Source organism: Lithobates pipiens, unplaced genomic scaffold (genome assembly GCF_037356315.1).
Source record: "Lithobates pipiens isolate NorthernLeopardFrog02 unplaced genomic scaffold, aLitPip1_a1.2 Scaffold_18, whole genome shotgun sequence".
Taxonomy (NCBI): domain Eukaryota; kingdom Metazoa; phylum Chordata; class Amphibia; order Anura; family Ranidae; genus Lithobates; species Lithobates pipiens.
The window spans coordinates 60,702,834-60,728,233 of record NW_027507758.1 but is presented as its reverse complement, the minus strand read 5'-3'; the positions used below and the strand labels follow the sequence as shown (position 1 = coordinate 60,728,233).

The 25,400-nt window shown below is 42.4% G+C and overlaps 1 protein-coding gene across 2 annotated transcripts in view; it reads right to left on the bottom strand.

Moving 5' to 3' along the window:
• Nucleotides 1-398: 398 nt before the first annotated feature.
• The window catches only part of TRAF5 (TNF receptor associated factor 5), a 70,165-nt gene continuing 45,163 nt past the window's right edge, over nucleotides 399-25,400 (bottom strand). For both annotated transcript variants that reach the window (XM_077485729.1, XM_077485730.1), the window contains exons 5-11: nucleotides 23,926-24,090; nucleotides 17,853-17,930; nucleotides 16,638-16,712; nucleotides 13,832-13,924; nucleotides 8,158-8,298; nucleotides 6,992-7,160; nucleotides 399-2,193 (exon numbers count right to left, since the gene is read on the bottom strand). In XM_077485729.1, the coding sequence (XP_077341855.1) occupies nucleotides 1,613-2,193; nucleotides 6,992-7,160; nucleotides 8,158-8,298; nucleotides 13,832-13,924; nucleotides 16,638-16,712; nucleotides 17,853-17,930; nucleotides 23,926-24,090 (1,302 nt within the window). In that variant the 3' untranslated portion in view covers nucleotides 399-1,612. The remainder of the gene's footprint in view (nucleotides 2,194-6,991; nucleotides 7,161-8,157; nucleotides 8,299-13,831; nucleotides 13,925-16,637; nucleotides 16,713-17,852; nucleotides 17,931-23,925; nucleotides 24,091-25,400) is intronic.

The following is a 25,400-nucleotide window of genomic DNA, read 5'->3' as shown; positions in this document are numbered from 1 at the left end:
CTAGAAAATAAAATGGCAATTATTGCAATTTTTTATGTCACACAGTATTTGCGCAGAGGTTTTTCAAATATATATTTTTTGGGGAAAAGATAAACTTTAATGAATTAAAAAAAACATAATATATAACCCAATTTTTTGTAAAATATAAAAGATGATGTTATGCAGAGTAAATAGATACCCAATATGTCATGCTTTAACATTGCACGTGCTCGTGGAATGGCGGCAAACAATGGCACTTAAAAATCTCCATAGGAGACGCTTTAAAAATTTCTACATGTTACCAGTTTAGAGTTACAGAGGAGATATAGTGCCAGAATTATGTCTCTCAGTTTGATGTTCGTGGCAATACCTCAAATGTGTGGAAGTGACCTACGAATGCGTTCACCACTGCGCGTGAGGCGGTTTACATTTTTTTATTGAATTTTTTGTGATTTTTACACTGCATTTCTTTTATCATTTTTATTCCTATCGCAAGGAATGTAAACATCCCTTGCGATGTGAATAAGCAGTGACAGGTCCTCTTCATGGAGAGATCTGGGGTCAATAAGACCCCAACATCTCTGCTCTACAATGTAAAAGCATTAGATTAAAAAAAACATTAATCTAATGCTTAAAAAAATTAAAATTAAAATTACCTTGTTTACATTAGGCCGAAACTAGAAGTGACATCATGACATCGATCTGGTCCTTATAGACCATAGAGATGAGTGGAGGCCATCTTTCCTCCACTCATCTCTATTTCCAGCCGCCACAACCATTGGATCGGTTCTCAAGGCTACCGATCATCCAGGTAAGCCTGAGAACCACCAAGAAGCAACCCCTCCAGCCGCTTCTATATGTGATCTAGCGGCGAATCACCGGCTGAAAAAAAAAAAACAGTATCGGGGTTATAGTATATTTCTGCAGCCATATTCCACTTCTGACTGAGGACATCATTTGTCTATGGATCAGTTTAAAGTATAACTAAAGGTAAACATTTTTTTTAGTTTTGGATAGTTTTTATTGCTGCCTGTTAGGGAGATCCACCCTCTCTATTTGTCCCATTATCATTGAAAGTAAAAGAAAATCCAAAATTTTGGGTTGTCCCCAGAAAAGTAATAGAGGAGAAATCAATGGGGACACTAGTTCTGGTGACCTGGGTTTCCCCAGGGGATTACTTTAATTTGTAAGGATTTCCTCTCACTTTCTTTCTGGCTATAGGACAGGAAGTGACGGTAAATCTCCCCAATGGAGAACAGATGGTAAAAAATACATTTTACAGGGGTTACAACCCTCCCTTACTCTATCCAAAAGGAAAAAATAAAAGTTTTCCCTATAGTTCTACTTTAACCCATGATGATGTGTTGGGCACCTGAAGATGAATGAACATGAGCTTACACAGGGTTTTTCACACTGGACTCTCACAGGTGAACCAGTTGGTGTTGGGGCACTAGGAATGTAAGCATCTGTGGGAGAGAGAGAGGGCTATCAAGAAAACGTTTCACTTTGCCTTCAAAAGGTGAAATTTATAGATTTACTTTGATGATACTTTTAAAAAAATGCTAAAATCAGAAGATAATCCTTCCTCTTCCAAATCCAAGTCTTTCAGGTTTTTATTGAGTTCCTGACATCCTTATAACTCTTCCAGATCAGTAAGATCCACAACAACCTTAATGAACAAGGTATCGTCTTTAATATAGCAGCCATTCCTTGGATTTTCTAGCTGGTTGTGAGACACGAAGCGTGGACATCCGGAGGCAATGTTCATTTCCCCTTCCGGCCTTTTAAAACTGCTGCTGTGGGGGTCAGCTTTGAAAACATCCACGATATTGTTCTTTTTCCCACTTTGGTCAAGAAGCATCAATGTGACCTTCTGCTTGAAAGGCCAGGAGAGGAGTGAGTCAAAATCTCCTTTCATGACTACAAAGTACAGTGATAAATAGTTTCCTTTGCCTGAACCATCCCCATTGAGGTAGGCCCGAGCACACAGGCGGTAACCACACCGGCTGGTGTAGAAGTGTTGACTATAGATGGAGACCACACGACCTTCTACCGCCTCCCTCTTCTTCCTCTCGTAGTCTGTGATTTTCCAGATCAGCTTGCCATTGTAGCAGGTGCTCTCTAAAAATCTGAATCGCTCCTCGTTGCTGCTGAGCTGAGTTTTGTGGAGGTTAATCTGCTCATTTTGCTTGTTGAACTGGTTCTCCAGGTTGTCTGATCAAGAAATTAAAGAAGAGTAAGGATTGTTTAACTCTAAAACTAGCTGCAAAGTCAAAGGTCTGTAATGGTTAGCAAAAAGATCACTAACGAGAATTTACAATTGTCACCAGGATTCATTAGTGCAAGCACATAGTAAGCTATGAAGAAAGGGCAGACTAGCTCAAGTTGTATGTAAGTGGTGGAGTCTGATGGCTTTAGTCACCCGCACGTATTTTTGTACTTTTTGGGAATTCTAATGGCAACTTTCCCTCACCTATTAGCAGTTTCCAGCTTCATTTGAACCTGCTTTGAGTCTTTCTCCTCCTGCTGACACCTTCATCATTTAAATAAAAACTCTAATGGTTTTTGGTTAATTATATTGTAGTAATATACTGTAGGTAATACAGGAAAAAAAACATTGTTGAGTTAGTGTAATATATAGTTAAGTGCTAGGTTAGCATACCTCCCAACTTTTTGAGATGGGAACAAGGGACACCAATTAGCAAAAGTATTTAGGCATAGGACACCCCCACCTCCCCCCGCCATGTCCCCTTAAAGGGGTTGTAAACAACAAACACATCATAGTTACCTCCACTGTGCAGCTCGTTTTGCACAGAATAGCCCCGATCATCATCTTCTAGGGTGCCCAAACAGCGCTCGCAGCTCCTCCCTGCATCAGTAAACCCCTTAGGCGAAGAGCACTCCCTGGGGATTACCTTGTAGGCGCACTCCCGAGTCCAGCATTTGCCTCCATAGACACAGAATGCCGGATTCGGCCCTGCCCCCCGAGGCTGCACTGCCAATAGCTACACTATCAATCTATCCAATCAAGAGCCGAGAACTCCGGCCAGAGAGGTAGAGCGCGTCTCAGGCAGGGGAACAAACGCCCTTGGGTGAGCAAAACGGGGGGATTGGGGATTGACAGAATATTTTTCATCTTAATGCATTAGAAGGAGGCAATCGATCATTCAAGGACATTAGAACAGACTGGTGTGAGAGATCCTAGAGGCAGTGTGCTGCTGCCATCTCTCTTGTGCTAGTGTCAGCATGTTTAAGGGAACATTGTGGCAAGTGTCCTGAAGAGCTCAGTCTATTTAATTCTTAGTGAAAGGATTTTGCTTGGATGTCTAAAGAGGAAGATTAGTTACGGATAGGCGAATGGTTCAGCCCGAGCATGAGTTCGGGCCAAACTTTGGCTGTTTGGACGTTCTCCAAACACCAAATTATAGGGTCGCTCGACCGTTTGTCTGCACAGTGCATTGAAAGCCCTGATTGGGTGAAGCTTTCATTGCTTCAGCCAATCAGGGTACAGGGCACTGTCAGAGCCATGATTGGATGCTGTCATGATGACTGTATTCAATCATGACTCATTGCTCTTAATCCCACCCCACACTATAAAAGCCTATGGCAGCAAAGGATGCATGCACTGTACTGTCACCATTTGAGGAAGCCACAAGGATGGTGAGCCGTGACAATGCATGTATCAGTGACACAATCCCTGTTGTGTTCCTGCTGAAGCAGACTCTGCATGGCATTATGGACAGGGCATTCGAGGCAGAGCATTGGAACGAAGAGGAGGACTTTTCTTTCCTTTCAAGCCCCACTTCATGCAGACACCATTGTTCCTATGCCACAGAACACACTAGAGGAAGAGCAGAGGAAGACATACGTCAAACAGTAAGAGATGGTTTTCCATTGGCAGAACCCTTGGGAGTAGTATGTGGCTGGGAGGAGGCAGTTCCAGATACTATAATCCTCAGTGACCCCGAGGAGTCTACTTCTCATGCATCTGCAAATTTGCAGTGCATGTGCTCCCTCATGCTTCAAAGCCTGCAAAAGGACCCAAGAATATGCGGCATAAAGGAAAAGGATCACTATTGGTTGGCAACCCTCCTTGACCACTGTTATAAGGGCAAAATCTCAGAACCCGACCCACAGAGAGTGCAGAACAGGAAATCTCTCGAGGACACCTTAAAGAGGAGTTTATCAAACGCTTTTCCTGATTCTGTTAGGTTACAGTGTCATGGAAAACTCAGTTTTGAGGCTTCTGTTGGTCAAGAGAGGAGCAGTGGAGAAGGCGACCACCTAAATGATGCATTTCTCAATTTTTTTAGTCCTCGCCACCCAGGGCTGTCAGCTTCTACATCCCAACATCTGTATCACATGGTGGACAATTATCTAGGGGCAAAAATAGAGATGGAGAGCTTTCCAGTCGATGATCCACTGGCTTACTGGGTCATGAGAATAGACCACTGGCCAGAACTTGCACAGTATGCTATTAAGCTGCTGGGCTACTTTGCGGAGATCCCACATCCAATTCGCAATAGTGTGAACCTGGCCTGACGCTACTAGATAGGGGTGCACCGAATGGGTTTTTTGGTGCCGAAACCGATACCGAAAATGAAAAATACACTAGGCCGAAAACCGAAACCGATACCGAAAACAGCACCAATACCGAAAATGACTGTTTTTAAAAAATATTTTCATACAGCAGATGGTCAGAGACTGGGGACATATTACAGGAGATGGTCAGAGACTGCAGACATGGTACAGGAGATGGTCAGAGACTGCAGGCATGGTACAGGAGATGGTCAGAGACTGCAGGCATGGTACAGGAGATGGTCAGACTGCAGGCATGGTACAGGAGATGGTCAGAGACTGCAGGCATGGTACAGGAGATGGTCAGAGACTGCAGGCATGGTACAGGAGATGGTCAGAGACTGCAGGCATGGTACAGGAGATGGTCAGAGACTGCATGCATGGTACAGGAGATGGTCAGAGACTGCAGGCATGGTACAGGAGAGATCAAAGCAGCCTCACCAGTTCCCCTCAGATGCAGCCTGCCTGATAAAAATACATGCACAGTGTTTTCCATGTATTCCAATGGCTTTAGTTCACACCATGCAGTCAGTTTCCGGTGCAGAAACTGACTGCATGGTGTGAACTAGAGCCATTGGAATACATGGAAAACACTGTGCATGCATTTTGTGCAAAAAAAGCACACGGAACTGCATCTGGTGTGAACTGGCCCCAAGCAAGCTACCTGGTTCCGTTCCAACAGATTTCTATTGGGAATACTCATATCGTTACCTCTACTAGCAATAACTTAACCCTTCCCCATTCTATCACATGGTGATAAAAACCTAGCTGGGTCAAAATCAAGATTATTATTTTTTTTTTTATATGGCCAATAAAGGGAGTACAGCCTTTGTCCTGTGACCTGGATTATATAGCATGGCTACATTCACACAAGTGGCCAGAGGTAGATAGTTTCAGACTTGTACTTTATTTTAATTTTTTTGGGCCAGTTTGATATATGCAGTAAGCAGCATGTTGCATCAAGTACCAATGTGGTCTCTGTAATCAATTTGATTAGTTCTATTACTTTGTCCTAAAAAGGGATGATTAAGGCACACTGCCACCAAATATGTATTAAGAATCCAATGTAACACATGCATCTCCACTTACCCATGCCCGGATCAGTGCGGTGATCTCCGTGCGTCACGAAGCTGTGCATTGAATTTCCTGGGCGGCTGCAGTAACAATGTCCCGCCTCCTGTAATCACGTCACGCTGATTCAATGTCCCGCCATTGAATCAGTGTACCGTCTGTCACAGGAGGCGGGACATTGTTACTGCAGCCGCCCGGCCTATTCAATGCACAGCTCCGTGACACACGGAGATCACCGTACTGTCGGGCGGGAGGAAAGGAGGAGGGAGGAAAGGAGGAGGGGGGACGGAGGACGAGCCAGGAAAACACCCGTGCAATGGGCGGCACCAGGGGGTGGCGCCCCGCACAGGCCCCGCCCCCATTTCTGGCCCCATTATCGGCAAGATTTTCCTTTCGGCAATTTGCCGAAAACACAATTTTCGGCCGATATGTTTCGGCGGCCGAAATTTCGGTGCATCCCTACTACTAGACGTAGCTTACACACTGTGCTGAACACTAAATTATTAGCTTTTTTTATCCAGCTTTTGTTAGCAGTTTTTAGCTTTCTAGTGTGCATGAAGCCTTACTGGAAACCATTATAAAAAAGAAGCGCTATACAGTCCACTAATAAGTGATATCTCAATTATGCCTGTCTACCTGAGATAGCCATGAATATTACATTTCCCAATCCACTTTTTTATGGCTGAATAAATAATGACCCATTGTTTACAGACCGGCATAGCAAAACCCCTAAAAAGTGGAAAAAGTAATCTCGTTGCGCATAATGTGGATAATGACAGAACTCTGGACGGCCGCACTCCAATGCTAAAACGATGCTTTATTCAAATGATATTTAGGACACAGCAAATTACATCACAGCGAAAGATGCTAACAGCTGACGCGTTTCGCACTAAGGCTAGTGCTTCCTAATAGCTATATTAATTTTGTTGCGCAGCTTTTTATGTTTTAAACAGGAATGCCTGTGTGACTAAAGCATTCTTCTTCATGAAAGAAACAGGCATGAGTTGGTGGGAACACGCATTTTCAGGTCACCGTTCTCCAATGTCTATGGCTAGCTTTGGAATGGGACTGTTGCTACAATAGCAGTGATCTCACTACTGCTGTGTTCTCTATGATAAGAAACAATTTAATTAGGAGAGTTGGCAGGTGTGCAAACCCAGGAAGCCAAGTACAGATAATATAAAATGGTATACAGTAGGTGATTTAGCCCTCCTGACATTTTAGGTGGTGTGATAAGAAAATGTTCTATGCAGCAAATGAAGCTGTAAGCCAATAGAAACAAGACTGCAAACTGTTCCTCTTCTGTCTTCTCTGCAGACCATTCTTAATACATTTCCCCAGGACACTGAGAGTGGATACATACCTATGCGTTCCTTGTAGTTTTCAATGGCGGTCACCTTCTGCTTGATACACTCAATGGCCTCAATTAGTGGCTTCAAGTCACTGCGGTTCTGCTCTTCACTTATTAACTGTACTAACTGCATCACCTGTTCTTCCAGCCAGGAAGCCTTCTCCATGTAACTGGTCAGAATCTAGAAAAGAAAAAGCAACTGACAGTTGTTATAAAAAATACTTACACATGGTCTGATTTTTCATCTGAAACATGAACTCAGGGCAATTTGTTTCTAATGCAGTGAGGCTGTGCCCATACTTATTGAATTAGCTGCTTGTTTTGTCAAGGGGCAACCAGAAAGTATTATACTCACCCGATCCTCCACTCGGGTCCAGTGGCAAATGGCACTCTCCCATGATCCAGCGGAGGACTGTTCGGAGGGGGGGGGGGGGGGGGTTGGGAAAAATGACACATGGTAGGACCATCCATTACTTGGAATGTAAGATCTTTAGGGACATAGCAACATTATGTTGACTATGGTAGCAGCTTCCTATCTGTCCCATAAACAATAGGAACACTTTATAAACATTTCTCTTCATTTTCATACCTGTATATTTATCTATTTTACATTTTTCTGCCCACTCTTTTCATGTTAAAGGGTTTTCTTCTCCTGCTGTTGTCAGCTTTTTCTCTCTTTCTTTACTTTTATCAAATGTGTTATTTGCCCCTCTATCTATGCTATCATATTGCATCATTGCTTATTTATAATTTGTTTTTGCTTTTTCCTGTTTTGTGTTCTACGTGCGGCATGCATGTCTGCTGCAATTCCCAAGAATTCATGTTTTTAAACATGGTTTTTCTCCAGCCTCCTCCATCCGGGGTTCACCAGCCTTCTGTGTTTACAAGTGAGAGCGGGGGAATGGAGGGTGAGAGCCGGAGGTTGCGGAATGGAGTTTCGCCATGTTTTGGCTGCAAAACTGGGTGGGAGGGCCACATGAAAAGACCTGGTGGGCCAAATTTGGCCTGCGGGCCTTGTGTTTGACATATGTGCCTTAGGTATTCCCAATAAAACGAATGAGATCGATGAACTGGTTGATATCTGGGAGATGTATGTATGTTCTCTGTGTTTGTTGTGTTTCGACTACAATTTGTCTTCATCAGAATAAAAGGTCCCCAGGGATGGGTCTGCTTCTCACCTGTGAGCTGGAGACGTGATTTCCATTGGTGACCCCAAGCTGCGCAAATTGACGACATTCCTTCTCACACCATTTGACCGTGTTTGACAGCTCCTGAATCGTGCTCTCTTTGAGTTCCAGACTGTCCTTCAAATCCAGCATCTTGTGAAAGAATACAATACACTAAAATCAGTGATGATACACAATAACTCATACAGAAAACATGAGCTACTGTATGTCAAAAATAGTCGTGAGTAAATGCTTTAGCATAGGTGGCCCAATCTTTACCAATTTTGGCCATACATGCAAAAGACAAATAAACATCTTTTGTTTAGACATGTTTGTTTCATTTAGGATCGAAATTCTGAAGAGTCTTTCTTTTTTCGGAAATTCAGATGGATCTGAATTTCCGAATTACAACAGTAATGAATTTAAACAAATCTGAAATAACAAAACTAAATTGCGGATGAAATTCAAATCCAATTTGATTCAAATTCGAATTTCCAAATAGAATAAAATAGAAAATAAAGGAATAGAAAAAATGTAATAGAAAATAAAGGACTAGAATAGAAAATAAAACAATAGAATAGAATGGAAAAAAATTGATTAAGACAACAAAATAGAATAGAAAATAAAAAAAAACTGAATAAAATAGAATAGAAAATAAATTAACAGAATAAAATACAATAGAAAATAAAGGAATAGAACAAAAAGAATACAACTATCTTCTGAAATTCACATTTCAAATAGAATAAATTCAAAATTAAATAGAATAGCAAAGAATAGAATAGAAAAAAGCAATAAAATAGAATAAAATAAAAAGAATATAACTATCTTCCGAAATTTGAATAGAATAGAATAGAAAATAAAAGCATAGAATAGAAAAAAAAACAATAGAATACAATAGAAAGAATGTAACCATTTCTCCATCATTTGAATCGAATAAATTGGAATAGAAAAGTATAGATTAGAATAGAATAAAATAGAAAGAATATAACCATCTTCCAAAATTCGAATTTTGAATAGAATAAATTAGAATTTCGAATAGAATGAATTTGAATAGAAAATAATAGAAAATAAATTAGAATAGAAAATATTTGAATAGAATAGAAAATATTTGAATAGAATAGAAAAAAACGATAGAATAAAATAGAAAGAATATAACCATCTTTGAATTTCAAATAGAATACATTTGAAAAGAATAGAATAGAACAAGATAGAAAAACAATAGAATAGAATATAACCATATTCTGAAATTCGAATTTCTAATAGAATAGAAAACAAAAAGGATAGAGAATAAAAGAATAGAATAAAAATTAACAAAACAAACAATAGAATAGAATAGAAAGAATTTAACCATCTTCCAAAATTCAAATAGAATACATTTGAATGGAATTTGATCTGAATTCGAATAAATTAAACTAATTCCAAAAATGAAATAAATTAATTTAACAAATTAAACAAACAAATGTTTTAATCCTGCACATGTCTACTCGTGTTATTTTCATACTGCCTTTCCCTATTTACCTGATGCATGTACATTATATGACAAAAGTACATGGACACCCCCTCTAATTAGTTCAGGTGTTTCAACTGCTCTCATTGGAGTATATTAAGCCAATCCTTTTTATTTTGTTTTAGATGGAATAGGGAATGGTCAAAATCTCTATCAGGTGGTGATTTCCCTTCACTTCCTGTCCTGGGGAGGCATCAGGATATAAGAGGAAATCTCTCCAAACTGAATGAAAATCTCATCTTACTTGTCATGATGACTAGTGTCCCTTTTGGAAGTTTTCTTCTCAGCTCTAGTTCTGGTGACAACTCTAAAACTTTGGGTTGCCACTCACTTTCTGTCTCGGTGACAGTGGTCATCAGAACAAATAGAAGGGTGAATCTGCAAGAAGGGAAAATCTTTGGCCATACTTCTCTTTTAAATATTTTCCCCCAAATCCACAAAAGGTAAAAATCCACTATCTGTGCACCTAATGCTCTCACAGATCCCCATACCTCCCAACTTTCTGAGATGCGAACGAGGGACACCTATTAGCAAAAATATGTAGGCATAGGACACAGCCCCTGTCCTGCCCCCCTTAATCGCCTCACGCCGATATACGTCGGCAGAAGGGCTCGCACAGGCAGAATCACATACCTGTACATGGCCCTTTAAGAGGTGGCCAACAGGCACGCCCGCGGCAAGCTCAGTGAGTCAGGTCGCGGGTCCTGCGGACTCAATTGCTGCGGGGGATACCCGCGATCGCCTCACATGGAGGAAGAACGGGGAGATGCTAATGTAAACAAGCACCTCCCCGTTCTGCCTAGTGTCAGTGTCACTGATCTCTGCTCCCTGTGATCGGGAGCAGAGATCAGTCACATGTAGCCACGCCCCTCCAAAGTTAGAAACATTCCCCAGGACACACTTAACCCCTACACTGTCACCTAGTGGTTAACCCCTTCACTTTACACAGGAATCAGTGCATTTGTATAGCACTGATTGCTGTATACAAATGTGTCCAAAATGTCCGATGTGTCTGCCGTAATGTCGCAGTCACGATAAAAATCGTTGATCGCCGCCATTACTAGTAAAAAAAAAAAATTAATAAAATGAATAAAAATGCCATAAAACTACCAAAATACCACCAAAAGAAAGCACTATTTGTGGGAAAAAAAGGACGTCAATTTTGTTTGGGATCCACGCAATTGTCAGTTAAAGTGACGCAGTGCCAAATCGCAAAAAGTGCTCCGGTCAGGAAGGGGGTACATTCTTCCGGGGCTGAAGTGGTTAAAAGGAGAATTGTACAGAAAAAACGACTGGTAAACCCACAAGTGCTTTTTTACCACTACTATTCATCTATATTGGCTTTTGGAATTTACAAATGCAGCAATTTAGATATGGATTAAAGTGGTTGTAAACCCTTACAACACACTTACCTACAGGTAAGCCTAGATTAAGGCTTACCTGTAGGTCCAAGAAATATCTCCTCAACCTACACGGTTTAGGAGATATTTGCCCAAAGACAGCGGGGCGCAGGCGCACTGAGCGCGGCACCTGTCAACGGCGATATGCCGCGCGTGGCGGCTCCCATGCGCGGGAGTGACGTCATCGCTGCATTCGCCGAATGACAGCGGCGGAGCGGCGAGCCCAAGGATGCGCCGGACTACAGGGGACATCGGTGACTTCGCTGGCTCCTGTGTCAGGTAAGTGACACATAATGGGCTACTATGCAATGCATAGTAGTCCATTATGCTTTACTTTTGCAGGGAATGAAAGAGGAAATAAACCCATCAGGGTTTACTTCCTCTTTAAAGGTTTAGCGCTAGGAAACACCTTTTTTGATAGATAAGTACATATACAACTATATAGATCAGACCAAAATAAGGGACAAATGAGGAAGAAAGAGGGACATTGCACCAAATCAGAGACAGTCCCTCGAAATCAGGGACAGTTGGGAGCTTTGGATCCAGTTATTACTTTGTAAAAGTAGCAGTGACATCATCACTGTGCTGTACATAGCCTGTGCAGAGAGCCGATCTGTGGGAGGGACCCAACAGACTCCACCCACTTTAGGCTGCCTGCAGACAGCTATAGGAGGGGGAGAGACAGTATCAGTCACCCGCCACAAGGAGAGGGAGCAGCAGTGATCGGTCTTTATTACAGGAAGCTCCTGCATAGAGGGAAAGTCTCACATTGGATTACTGCACAGATCTGGAAGAAATACACAAAGCACACAACGATTCAAGGAAGAATACATATGACTTTTGTACTTGGACAGTATTTACTTATTCCAGAGTTCAGCTTTAAAGTGGCTCTAATGGCTGAAGTTTTATTTTACCTTAATGCATTTCCTGCACGAAGGTTAACCGCTTGCGGACCGCCCACCATAGATATACTGCGGCAGGGCGGCCACTCTGGGGTGGAGAGTAAGCCCGCGCACCCCCGCCGCCCCAGCTGTGCTACGATTGGCTGCAGCACCAACCAATCAGCAGCTCTCGGCTGCTGATTGGTCGCCGGCACCCCACGATCGGCTCCAGACATTATCGAAGAGAGCCCTATGTAGGTAAACAAACACAAGGCTCTCTTCTGACAGCAGCAATGTGCCATTTTTTTCTTCCTGTGAGGCGAGGAGCAAAAAGCAGCACTTTTTTTAGTAAAAGCAACACACCCAGTACACGGTAACGCATGTTGGCCACACATTTAACCCCTTGATCGCCCCTGATGTTAACTCCTTCCCTGACAGTGTCATTAGTACACTGACAGTTCATATTTTTAGCACTGATCACTGTATTGGTGTCACTGGTTCTCAAAAAAAGGGTCAGTTAGGTGTCTGATTTGTCCGCTGCAATATCACAGTCCCGCTATTTTTAGCACCACTTTACTGTTGTTTTAGCGCTGCTTTGCCGGCAGTATAGACGCGTTGCCCCATTGATTTCAATGGGCAGGAGCGGTGAAGGATGCTGCTTGCAGGAGTTTTTTTTACCGTCCTGCCAGCGCACCGCTCCAGTGTAAAAGCCCTCGGGGGTTTCACACTGGAGACACAGCAGCGGCTGTTTCAGAGCGCTTTGCAGGTGCTATTTTTAGCGCTGTAACACCTGCAAAGCGATCAAGTGTGAAAGGGGCCTTAAAGTAACGCAGTGCCATATAGCAAAAAACAACACAAAGTAACACCGCTCTGAACTACGATATCTGGATAGCAGATAATTGGTAACTTCAGCACACCCAAAATCCAGGCGCATGCGCCGTAGACAGCGACGCGCAGGCGCACTGAGCATGCCGCTGTCAACGGCGATATGCCGCGAGTGGCGGCTCCCATGCGCATGCGCGGGAGTGACGTCACTGCGGCTTCGTCGAATGACAGCGGCGGAGCAGCGAGACCCACCGAGAAGATGGATGCTCCGGACTACAGGGGACAGCGGTGACTTCGCTGGCTCCTGTGTCAGGTAAGTGACACATAATGGAGTACTATGCGATGCATAGTAGTCCATTATGATTTACCTTTGCAGGGAATCAAAGAGGAAGTAAACCCATCAGGGTTTACTTCCTCTTTAATCTAGGCTTACCTGTAGGTCAAAGTGGTTTGTAAGGGTTTACAACCACTTTAAAGAGGAACTGCAGTCTGCTCACATTAATTGTAATAAAAACATCTTTGCCATTCTGAAGCTTTGCTCCAAACACTTTGCATGTTATTGCTTATTGTTATTTTATATATACTGTGATTCGGTACTTGCCAAATATTCAGCAGAAAGCTCCCTCCACTGAGTCTGGCTGCATCCATTTTAACTGTGGGCAGCTGAATCTGCTGCCTGTTCACTTCCTGGATTTACACAGACACAACTCTGCAGCTCTCATTGGTCCTCTTATGACTCACCCCCTCCCTTTCTGGCAATCTCTCACAAGAGTGAGAGAGAGAGCTGAGCATTATGTCATACGCATAGGCTTTTTCCCAGACAAGAAACAGGAAGTGGGCTGTATAAGGTATTTACTGGCAGAAAAATAATGTTTTACTATCCAAAGTTAAAACAACAACATGGGCAGAAGATTTATTAGATGGAAAGATATAAAAATGACTGAAGTTGAGCTTTAAGGTACTATAATTTTCTGCTATATTCACATACTGGATAGTCCAGGAGAAACCAGGGATGTCAGCTCTACTCCATAGAGCTTACAATCTAGGATGTGTCTGCAAAGACACGTGTTTACCTGCTTCTCAAGCTTGGTGTTTCTGTTCAGTACATAGAGCATGTGGTCTTTGAGAAAAGTCTCTTCATGTATTTTCAGTTTTCCCTTTTTCACCTGCAAAGATAAGAGAAAGGCATTGTAAAGTTTAGGCAGAACTCTAGCCAAAATGTATTTTGTTTTTGGATTTAGTGGTTAGAATCAATGTCAGGTTTGTATTGTCTCCTTGTGGAAATGAGTGGACATCTCTCCAAGGGGAAACAGACAATAAAATACTGACAGAGACTTTAATCCTTTCCATTCTCCTGAAAATGCTTTTATTCCTGACTGTGACCAACTTGGCAGCCTTTCCCTCATTTCCTGGGCAAAAGAAACACAGGCAGCATTAAACAATTGGACAGAGGTTCTAATCTGTCTTCACTGTATACCACAAACAATAAAAATAAAATTACCAGGAAGAGAGATTTTTTTTCCAGGGTTCTGGCTTAGTTCCAATGGGAGTGGGTATGTGTTTAACGTGCATCTAAAGCGATTGCGTGAGAAATTATTACCCCTGTTATGTTTTTGTTACTAAAATACAAAAGATGACCAGCGCAGATATAGATGAAAGGCTCCCGAAACATCGGTGGATGACACTGCTGGCTGATTCACGTCTTTAGAAAACTTTACATTAACGGTGGCCAGTGGTCTCCAAAGTGCAGCCTGTGGGCCAGATGTGGACCTTAAGTTGCCTTTATCCAACTCATAGGGGACTATTATTCCCAATGATATGGGGCACTCACGGGCAACACCAATAAGGTATCATTCCTTCCACTGACACCAATAATGGGGCAGTATTCCTCCCACTGACACCAACAATGGGGCAGTATTCCTCCCACTGATACCAACAACGGTGGGGCACCATTCCCCCCACTGATATAAATATTGGAACACTATTCCTCCCACTGACACCAACAACAGGGGTGGCACAGTGGTATAGTGGTTAGCACTCTCGCCTAGCAGTAAAAAAGGGTCGCTGTTTCGAATCCCAACCATGACTCCACCTACCTGGAGTTTGCATGTTCTCCCTGTGCCAGCGTGGGTTTCCTCTGGGTACTCCAGTTTCCTCCCACACTCTAAAAACATGCAGGTAGGTTAATTGGCCCTAGTATATGAATGGGGACCTTGGATTGTGGGCTCCTTGAGGGTAGGGACTGATGTGAGTGTGCGATGTACTGGGATAGGGACAATTGTAGACACTCACTCAGGTTGAACTGGATGGACTGGTGTCTTTATTCAACCTTACTAACTATGTAACAGGGAACTATTACTGCCACTGATTCCAACAATGGGGCAATATTCCTCTTACTAATACCAACAACATTGGGGCACCATTCCTCCCACTGATATAAATATTGGAAAACTATTCCTCCCACTGACACCAATGACAGGGCACTATTACTGCCACTGACTCCAACAATGGGACAATATTCCTCTGACTGATACCAACAACCATGGGGCACTAATCCTGCCACTGACAGTAAAGATAGAGGAGATATTCCTCGCACTGACACCAACAAAGGGACACTATTGCTCTATCTAACCTATCTAACCTCCTACTAACCACACACATTGTTTACTGACACATGCATTTTCTACTCCCACTAGCAACAGTCTGGCCCTCCAAAAATCTAAAGAACAGTAAACTGGCCCTTTGTTTGGAAAGTTTGGAGACCCCTGCCATTGGCCATACACCCACTTCTCATAAAAGGCACATGAGGGGTGCAGGAAGGGTTGAATACTTTGAGGTTTTTATTGCTTTCTGTGTCACCATTAGGAAGATCCACTCTCCTTTTTCCTGCCGACCACTGTCACCATAACTGAAAGTCATACTTTGAAATACCATGTATTCACAGTGAGTGTATAGAGCAGCAGTAGAACAAAGGGGATTATATTCAGCAGAAATCATAAAACCAATTTGACCATTCCAAAACCATGGCCATTAATATGTAGTTGCCTTCTACCCCTTTGTGGCTATAATGGCTTCCATTCTTCTGGGAAGGCTTTCTTTTGGAGTGTAACTGAGGAAATGTGAGCACTTTTAGCCAAAGGAGCATTTCTGAGATTGAGTACTGATGTTGGATGAGAACACCTCACTTGCAGTTGGCATCCCAAAGATGTTCAGTAGGGTTGAGGTCAGGGCTCTGTGAAGGCAACTCAAAATCCTCCATATCAAACTCCTCATCCATATCTTTATGGAGCTGGCTTTGTGCTTAAAAAATGACCTTCTCCAAGCTGTACCCAGAGCAATATTCCACATGCATGCACTCCTGAATATGGCTGAAGAGTGAGCGAGCTCTATAGTGACCACCAGCTGAAGACCAGAAAGACTTCAAAGAAAGAGATATGTCACCAGCACACCAGGGAACACCATAAGAGGGTCCAATGCTTTATTGTATGATCACAGCAGAAGATAGCAACGTTGATGAAAGGGTCTTATGTGGCTCTGAAGCGTTTCTATCTTCTGCTGTGATGTGATCATAAAATAAAGCATTGGACCCTCTTACGTAGTGCCCTGGTGTGCTGGTAACATATCTCTTGCTTCTCCAAACTGTGGTCACATGGTGGGAAGAGCACAATTGTCTGAAACATTTTGTATGCTGTAGTATTAACAGTACTCTTCGATGGAAACACCATAATTTGGAGGGTTGCCCTCATACTTTTGGCTATATAGTGTATGTGTGTTCTTGAGCTGAAAAAAAAATGTAATCTTGCTGCCTGTCTCAACATTGTTTAAATCAGCCCCAAACCACTTCCGGAACACAAGAAAACGATTGTTTTCGTTGCTTACCTTCACATAGCAGCCATAATTGGAGAAAGGACAATCTACCTCGGCTTCAGGACAGATGATGAGATGTTCGTCCAACTGCAAAATAAATACATCCACTTCTTATCAAAATCAGAGGGATATGTAAAAAAAATAATGTCGTATGGAATAGATAACTGGGAGCAGATGGGCTTCACTTTAAATAGAAATTCTTATTTGCTTTCAGTGGGCACATATTCTGAGTTATTATTACAGTGTTTACCTTAAAGCCCCTTTCACTCTAGAGTCAGGGCCGTCTTTAAGGCAGAGCAAAAGGGGCAGCTGCCCTGGGCCCTGTCATTGTTGTGGGGCCCAAAGCAGCTGCCTCATACTTGCCAACTATCACAGTTTACATTCCCTTGTCCCTTGAAGTTTTAGTCCTGTGCTGCTACTAATGCTGCCCAGCTCTGTCCTGTTGTTGTGTACAGATGACTCACCGGCAGACCTGTGTTTACATGTAAATACTGGCATTCATATGTAAATAGCAGTGACATGCTGAGGCCAACTGCATTGATATGTAAATAAAGGCAGCATTCATAGGTATATCATGCCCCCCTGCAGTGAGGAGAAAGTGTGCTGTAACCTATAGCAACCAGTGAGCAGTATTACTGTACAACAATCTCTAGCAGCCAATCAACAAGCAGAAATGTGCTGTAACCTCTAGCAACTAATCAGTGAGCCTTAAGGAGTGCTGTAACCTCTAGCAACCAGTCAGTAAGCAGTAATAATATGCTGTAACCTCTGGCAACCAATCGCAATCACTGCCTGATCTTATACAGTAAACTGATTTTAAGTCTAGGTGCTATTTATTGTATGTCTCAGAGAAGGTGGAGAGCGAAATTGCATGGGGGGAGGGGGGCCCTAAGAAAATTTTTGCCCAGGGTCCAATCAATATTAAAGATGGCCCTGACTAGAGTTTACATCCAATACGATCCAATCCCATAAAAACAGACACATCAAAATCCCTTCTCCTCCATCTGGGTGGATCAGATCAGATAGCAGTCTGACCGCCCATGGAAGAGAATGGGCTGTGTCTGTGTCCGTACTGCACCATCAGACAAACCCCCCACGGAGCAAGCGGACTCCTGGTAGAATCCGCCCCATGTGAAGGGGGCCTTAAGATATTTGATCTTTATCCATAAACATTTTTTGATAATACATACACTTTAAGAGAGTCTGCAGAAAAGCCAATATACTTACTTCTTCTCTTGAACAAGTATTACTGCAGTTGTTGGGACATGAAACTGGATACAGCGGGCAATACTTTTTAATGTGAACCTAAAATAGAAAATAAAACTGATAAACACATCCACAGATTCGACTAGAACTCAATTGTTAGGTGTACAATAACATATTATCAGCAACATATCCCAACAGAAGGTAAACACTCCCAACATGTTTGGCCGACTGGGGCTTCTTTAGGGGAAAAATAACCACTGATACTCTTTAAATGGGCCTCAAAGCTGGACATAGTCTGAAGAAAGGCAACCCACGTGGCTCCGGCCAAGAGCCATGTAGGTTGCCTTTCTCCAGACTACGTGCAGCTTTCAGGCCCATTTACACAGGTTCCTAGATTATCAGTGGTTATTTTCCCCCGAAGAAGCCCCACTGGGTGAAACATGTTGGGAGTGTTTACCTTTGTACTTCTGCGAAAATAAGGACAACAGGACCATGCTAATAGATTATCTGGTTTTTAATATGGAATTTTTTATAGTGTTGTATTTTTTATTTTTTTATTAATATAGTCAATTACTGTCTATTTCAAGCACCTTAAAAGCCTCAATTCATCTCCTTCCAAAAGATTTTACTATAAGGTTATAGAAAGACAATTTTACTTTTAAAGCCAGCTAAATAGGTATTTATATATGCACTGTTATAGCTATATATATTTGGACACAGGCACAATTTTCATACTTTTGGCTCTGTATGCCACCAGAATAAAATTAAAATGAAACAATCCAAATGAATTTGAAGTGCAGACTTTCAGCTTTATTTAAGGGGTTGAACATATATATCAAGTACACATTTTAGGAACTGCAATCATTTTTATACACAGTGCCCCCATTTTCAGGGGCTCAAATGTAATTGGACAAATCAATATAATCATAAATAGAATGTTCTGAAACCCATGGACATAAGACAAAGACTGGATTTCCTCCTTTCTGATGCTTTGCCAGGCTCTAACGGCAGCTGTCTTTAGTTGTTCGTTGTTTGTGGATCTTTCTACTTTTGGTTTTGCCTTCAGCAAGTTAAATGCATGCTCAATTGGGTTGAGATCAGGTGAGTGACCCGGTCATTGCAGAATATTCCACTTCTTTTCCTTCAAAAACTTCTGGGTTGCTTTTGCAGTGTGTTTTGGATCATTGTCCATCTGTACTGTGAAGTGCCGTCCAATCACCTTTGCTGCATTTGGCTGAATCTGGGCTGACAGTAAATCTCTAAACTGCAAAATTCATCCGGCTTCTTCTGTCTTCTGTCACATCATCAATAAACACCAGTGATCCAGTGCCACTGGAAGCCATGCATGCCCATGCCATCACACTACCTCCACCATGTTTTACAGATGACACTGTGTGCTATGGATCATGAGCTGTTCCAAGCCTTCTCCACATTTTTTTGTTACCGTCATTCTGGTACAGATTAATCTTAGTTTCATCTGTCCAAAGCAGTTCTGGCTTTTTTAGAAGTTTTTTTTTGGCAAAGTCTAATCTGGCTTTTCTATTCTTCGGGCTTATGAATGGTTTGCACCTTGTGGTGAACCCTCTGTATTTGCTCTTGTGAAGTCTTCTCTTGATTGTAGACCTTGATAATGATACGCCCACCTCCTGGAGAGTGTCCTTCACTTGTCTGGATGTTGTGAATTTTTTTTTTTTTTACCATAGAGAGGATCCTGCGATCATCCACCACTGTTGTCTTCCATGGATGTCCAGGCCTTTTCATGTTGCTTAGCTCACCAGTTTGTTCTTCTTTCCTCAGAATGTACTAAACGGTTGATTTGGCCACTCCTAATGTTGCTGCTATCTCTCCGATGAATTGGTGTAATTTTTGAAGCCTTACAATGACCTGTTTCACTTGCATGGACAGCTTTTTTGAACGCATGATGTAGATTCACAGAAATAGATTCCAAATGCAAATAGCACACTTAAAATCAACTCTAGACCTTTTACCTGCCTAATTGATGAAGAAACCATGAAGGAGTAGCCCACACCTGGCCATGAAATAGCTTTTGATTAAATTGTCCAATTACTTTTGGTCCTTTGAAAAAAAAGGGGGGGGGGGGGGGGTGGCTATTCTTAAGAGCTGTAATTCATAAACCCTTCCTCCAATTTGTATGTACAAACCCTCATTTAAACCTGAGTGTGCACTTTCAGCCCATATCCATTACATAACTACAGCTTGAGTATGTTTTGGTAAATACCTGAAAAAAAAAATCGTGCCTGTGTCCAAATAAATATGGATGTAACTGTATATGCTGTATTTATTTAGAAAATTCACATTCAGCCAGCAGGTGGAGATTGGCTACTACTTGTTTATTTACTTTGCAGAGCTCAATAACTCAAGCTGAAATTTACATCCCCAGCTGCCTTTCAGCATGTCAAGACATTCCAGTCAAAGAGACAATGTACAGGCAAATGGCTCCTGCTATCTTTTTAGAAACCCTAGAGTGCTTTGTGGACCCTGTATTATAGATATACAGTGTATAACATATACAGTGCCTTGCGAAAGTATTTGGCCCCCTTGAACTTTTCAACCTTTTGCCACATTTCAGGCTTCAAACATAAAGATATAAAATTTTTATTTTTTGTGAAGAATCACCAACAAGTGGGACACAATTGTGAAGTGGAACAAAATCTATTGGATAACTTAAACTTTTTTTAGCAAATAAAAAACTGAAAAGTGGTGTGTGCAAAATTATTCGGCCCCTTTACATTCAGTGCAGCAAACTCACTCCAGAAGTTCAGCGAGGATCTCTGAATGATCCAATGTTGTCCTAAATGACTGATGGTGATAAATAGAATCCACCTGTGTGTAATCAAGTCTCTGAATAAATGCACCTGCTCTGTGATAGTCTCAGGGTTCTGTTGAAAGCGCGGAGAGCATCATGAAGACCAAGGAACACACCAGGCAGGTCCGTAATACTGTTGTGGAGAAGTTTAAAGCCGGATTTCGATACAAAAAGATTTCCCAAGCTTTAAACATCCCAAGGAGCACTGTGCAAGCGATCATTTTGAAATGGAAGGAGTATCAGACCACTGCAAATCTACCAAGACCTGGCCGTCCCTCTAAACTTTCAGCTCAGACAAGGAGAAGACTGATCAGAGATGCAGCCAAGAGGCCCATGATCACTCTGGATGAACTGCAGAGAACTACAGCTGAGGTGGGAGAGTCTGTCCATAGGACAACAATCAGTCGTACACTGCACAAATCTGGCCTTTATGGAAGAGTGGCAAGAAGAAAGCCGTTTCTCAAAGATATCCATAAAAAGTCTCGTCTAAAGTTTGCCACAAGCCACCTGGGAGACACACCAAACATGTGGAAGAAGGTGCTCTGGTCAGATGAAACCAAAATCGAACTTTTTGCCCACAATGCAAAACGATATGTTTGGCATAAAAGCAACACACCATCCCCACTGTCAAACATGGTGGTGGCAGCATCATGGTTTGGGCCTGCTATTCTTCAGCAGGGACAGGGAAGAAGGTTAAAATTGAGGGGAAGATGGATGCAGCCAAATACAGGACCATTCTGGATAAAAACCCGTGGAGTCTGCAAAAGACCTGAAACTGGGACGGAGATTTATCTTCCAACAAGACAATGATCCCAAACATACAGCAAAATCTACAAAGGAATGGTTCACAAATAAACGTATCCGGGTGTTAGAATGGCCAAGTCAAAGTCCAGACCTGAATCCAATCGAGAATCTGTGGAAAGAGCTGAAAACTGCTGTTTACAAACGCTCTCCATCCAACCTCACTGAGCTCCAGCTGTTTTGCAAGGAAGAATGGGCAAGAATTTCAGTCACTTGATGTGCAAAACTGATAGAGACATACCCCAAGCGACTTGCAGCTGTAATCGCAGCAAAAGATGGCTCTACAAAGTATTAACACAAGGGGGCCGAATAATTTTGCACTCCCCACTTTTCATTTTTTTATTAGTTAAAAAAGTTTCAAAAATCCAATAGATTTTGTTCCACTTCACAATTGTGTCCCACTTGTTGGTGATTCTTCACAAAAAATAAAAATTTTATATCTTAATGTTTGAAGCCTGAAATGTGGCAAAAGGTTGAAAAGTTCAAGGGGGCCGAATACTTTCGCAAGGCACTGTATTTGTAAAACAAACATTTTAATCTCAAATGTGCTGCTGGATTCTGCATTCGGTGAACTCTCCACTGATCCCCCCCTCCGCCGTTGTAATCTTCTGGTGTGCGGGGGGTTACCAGAGACAACAGACCTGTGACAGGCTTTCATCAAGTGTCCATGACTTTAACCGTCCTTTCTGGCCACCTCCTCCATTCACACAAGACGTTACTACAGCTTTTATCTATGAAACAGGATCATTAATGGAGGATAGGCAGATAAATTAAAGGTCCACCCCTCTATTCATAGATCCTATTTCATTCATAAAAGCTGTAGTGACCCCACTGGGGGGAATTCTTTGACTTCCTGATACACAAAACGTTACCAGGTCAGGAAGTGGTGGAAAAAACAGGTATGCATCACAGGGTTTAAATGATAACTAAACCCAAAAACAAAAATGCAATGTTTTGCAGCTTACGGTCCTTAGATGTCATGGTTGCATTCGTTTTATTTTTTTCCAAACTAAAAACATTTTCAGCAAATACCAGTTGAACTTGCCAGAAATGCTTTGTCCTTTCACTTCCTGTGAGCTGCACTGAAGAATATCTACTTTCCTAGCTACCATCTCTAATCTGCCAATTGCGCTGCCCCCCCGGGTATGAATAAAGATGAATAGATATGGAAATGTTTGTAGTTAATATCAGAAGACAAGCCTAGGGTAACAACCATGGCTCCCTCCATAGATACAGTGGAAGAGTGAGCATAGCCACCAAGGAACAAGAAGTGTGTTTTTGCAGGATTACCTGGTGAAAAAAAGCAAAAGATGCTTGAAAAACAAAAATGATAGCAGCCACCACACCATGGACTAGTTAGCTGCAACATATTACATTTTTGATTTTGCGTTTAGATACACTTTCCTCATTCCATCCATAAGAAAAACAAAAGATTGGCTTGAATTAGGTTTTATTGATCAATTTAAAGAGATACCAAAAGGAAAAAAAAGAAAAGAAAAATGTTATACTTTGCTGCTCTGTGCTATGGTTTTGCACAGAGCTGCCCCAGTCCTCCTCTTCTCAGATCCCCCGCCGGTGCTCTGGGTTTCTCCCCCCTGCTGAGTGCCCCCATAGAAAGCGACATGCTATGGGGTAACTCATGCATGCTCGCTTCCATTGACACAAAGAGTGGGGTTGAGACCCGCCCCCTGCTTCCTGGCTGTGATTGGCAGCAGAGGGAGCCAATGGCTCCCGCTGCTGTGTCTGAGCCAATGAAAGGTGAGAGAACCGGGAGAGCAGCTGCTCTTGTTCACATTGCTGGATCGATATTGGGCTCAGGTAAGTATTAGGGGGGCTGGGAGGGGAACTAGACACAAAAAAAAAAAACTTTCAGCCTTTAGAACTACTTTAATAAAGGGGATGTAAACCAGATTCGTTAAATTTGACCTGGGCACATATATCTGTAGTGTTTACTTATCTCTCTCCAAAGCACTAATTCCCGTGATTTTCTGCTGCTCCGTTCTTCTGTTATCAGCATAACTTCTGACAAGTTCTCAGACAGAGGAGATAAAAGCAGCTGAAAATTTGTGTCAGGGAGGGTGCTAGAAATAGATTAGCAGAGAGCTTGTCTATTCACAGCACAGCTCTGCAAGTACTGTATCTTCGTTCCTCTGCCTATGTGGAGGGTGGGGGGGGTTCCTTTCCTCCAATCAGCTGTCACACAGTGTATACCAGGACTCTACTCCCACAGCTGAAACAGGAAGAACAAATTCTAACATGATGTTCACTTGCTAAAGAATATAGCAAGCTGAAGACCGCAGATATACATGTAATATGTATATGTAAAACATATGTAGGGAGATTTGTTTTATTCCTGTGCATCATCTGAGGCTGTTCACATCACTGGATATATGTAAGGGTTTACATCCACTTTAATCTTTTTGAGTTTCTCTGCATGTGATAATATAGAGGAAGTCCTCATATTACCTGTAGGTCAATCGATGTCATGCTTTTGCTGCAGTATTGGCACGCCTCGTCTCTTAGCTTGCACTGTGTCAATAAATGGTGTTCCAGGTCTTTTCTGCAGACTTTGTCGTGACATCCTTTGTTACTGCATAGAACCACTTCATAGGAGCACTGGGTGAGATGATCCTGTAGGAGAATAACAGATTGAAGTCAGTTACTGGGGTACTTCAGTGGGTGGGTAAACTCTAAATGCTGGGCATACCCAGATTGTGGGCTGAAAAAAAAAAAAAAAAACTAGCAGATTCCTCCATACACTCTAAACAGCTCAAAGGGATGAAACTCCCACTGCAGCAATTGTATTTTGACAGCTGTCATCACTGGCTGTCAGAATATCTGAACAGTGCCTGCATTTGATTGGATGCAGGTGCAGCTCAGCTGACAATTTACCCCTCTGCTCCTTCAATTTTTTAATCAAAGGGTGTTGGGTGAGAAGGTGGCGAGAGGGTCACGGGCAGAGAGAATATTGACCGGATCATTGGGAACTTGCTGAAATTTGCTTCACGTATTACAAGCTTGAAGTGTTTTTTTTACCTTAAAGTGGAACTTTACCCATAACAACTTGATAAAAAATAATGTTCTTTAGCAAGGAAAATGCATTCCACATTATTAATTATGCTACCAAAATATATGTGTCCTGTAAATTGCCTTCAGCAAGGTTCCTGTTTCGTCTTGCTGTAGGCTGCCATTTTGCTGAAGCCCAGAGCCCCCAAAACAGTAGTAAATCGTAAAGCGGAATTGAACCCATTGATTTAACAGTTTCAAAAAAGTTACATCCTTGGAATTCCAGGCTTGTTAACTGTCACATTTGCTTGTTTCCTCAATCAAACTGTAAAACCATCAAATGGCTGAAGTCATAACTGATTACATGTGCAGCATCATGGCAGTTGCAGATCAAACAGAAGCAGCTTCCTGTAAAGTATAGGGGTGTTTAATTCTGCTTTAAGGCAGTCAGCAGATTGGCCTCTACATATTCGTTAGTGCGCAAAGATGCCTCAAAATGGAGAGCAACTGAGCATGCGCAGAGCAGGGTGAGATCATGTATTACTGAATTTTAAAAGGTATAGGCACTTATTTTTACTGTTTTATATTGCTATTCCTAAAACAGGGGCCAGCCTGAGGTGATCTAGGAGGACATCATTTTCTGTACATCAAGGTAAAAAACCTTCAGTATGCAGCTCCCCCCCCCCCCCAACCTTCACTTATACTTACCCAATCCCGATCCAGCAATGTGCATGAGTGTGGCTGCTTTCCTGGCTCTCTGCCTCCTCCTTGGCTGAGACACGGCAGCGGGAGCTATTGGCTGTCAATAACAGAAAGTGAGGAGGGAGCGGAAGCGGGGCCAAGCCCCATTCTGTGTGTCTTATGGACACGCAGAGTGGGGTTGGGGATTGAGCATGCATGAGTGCCCCCATAGCCGCTTGTTATGGGGGCACTCG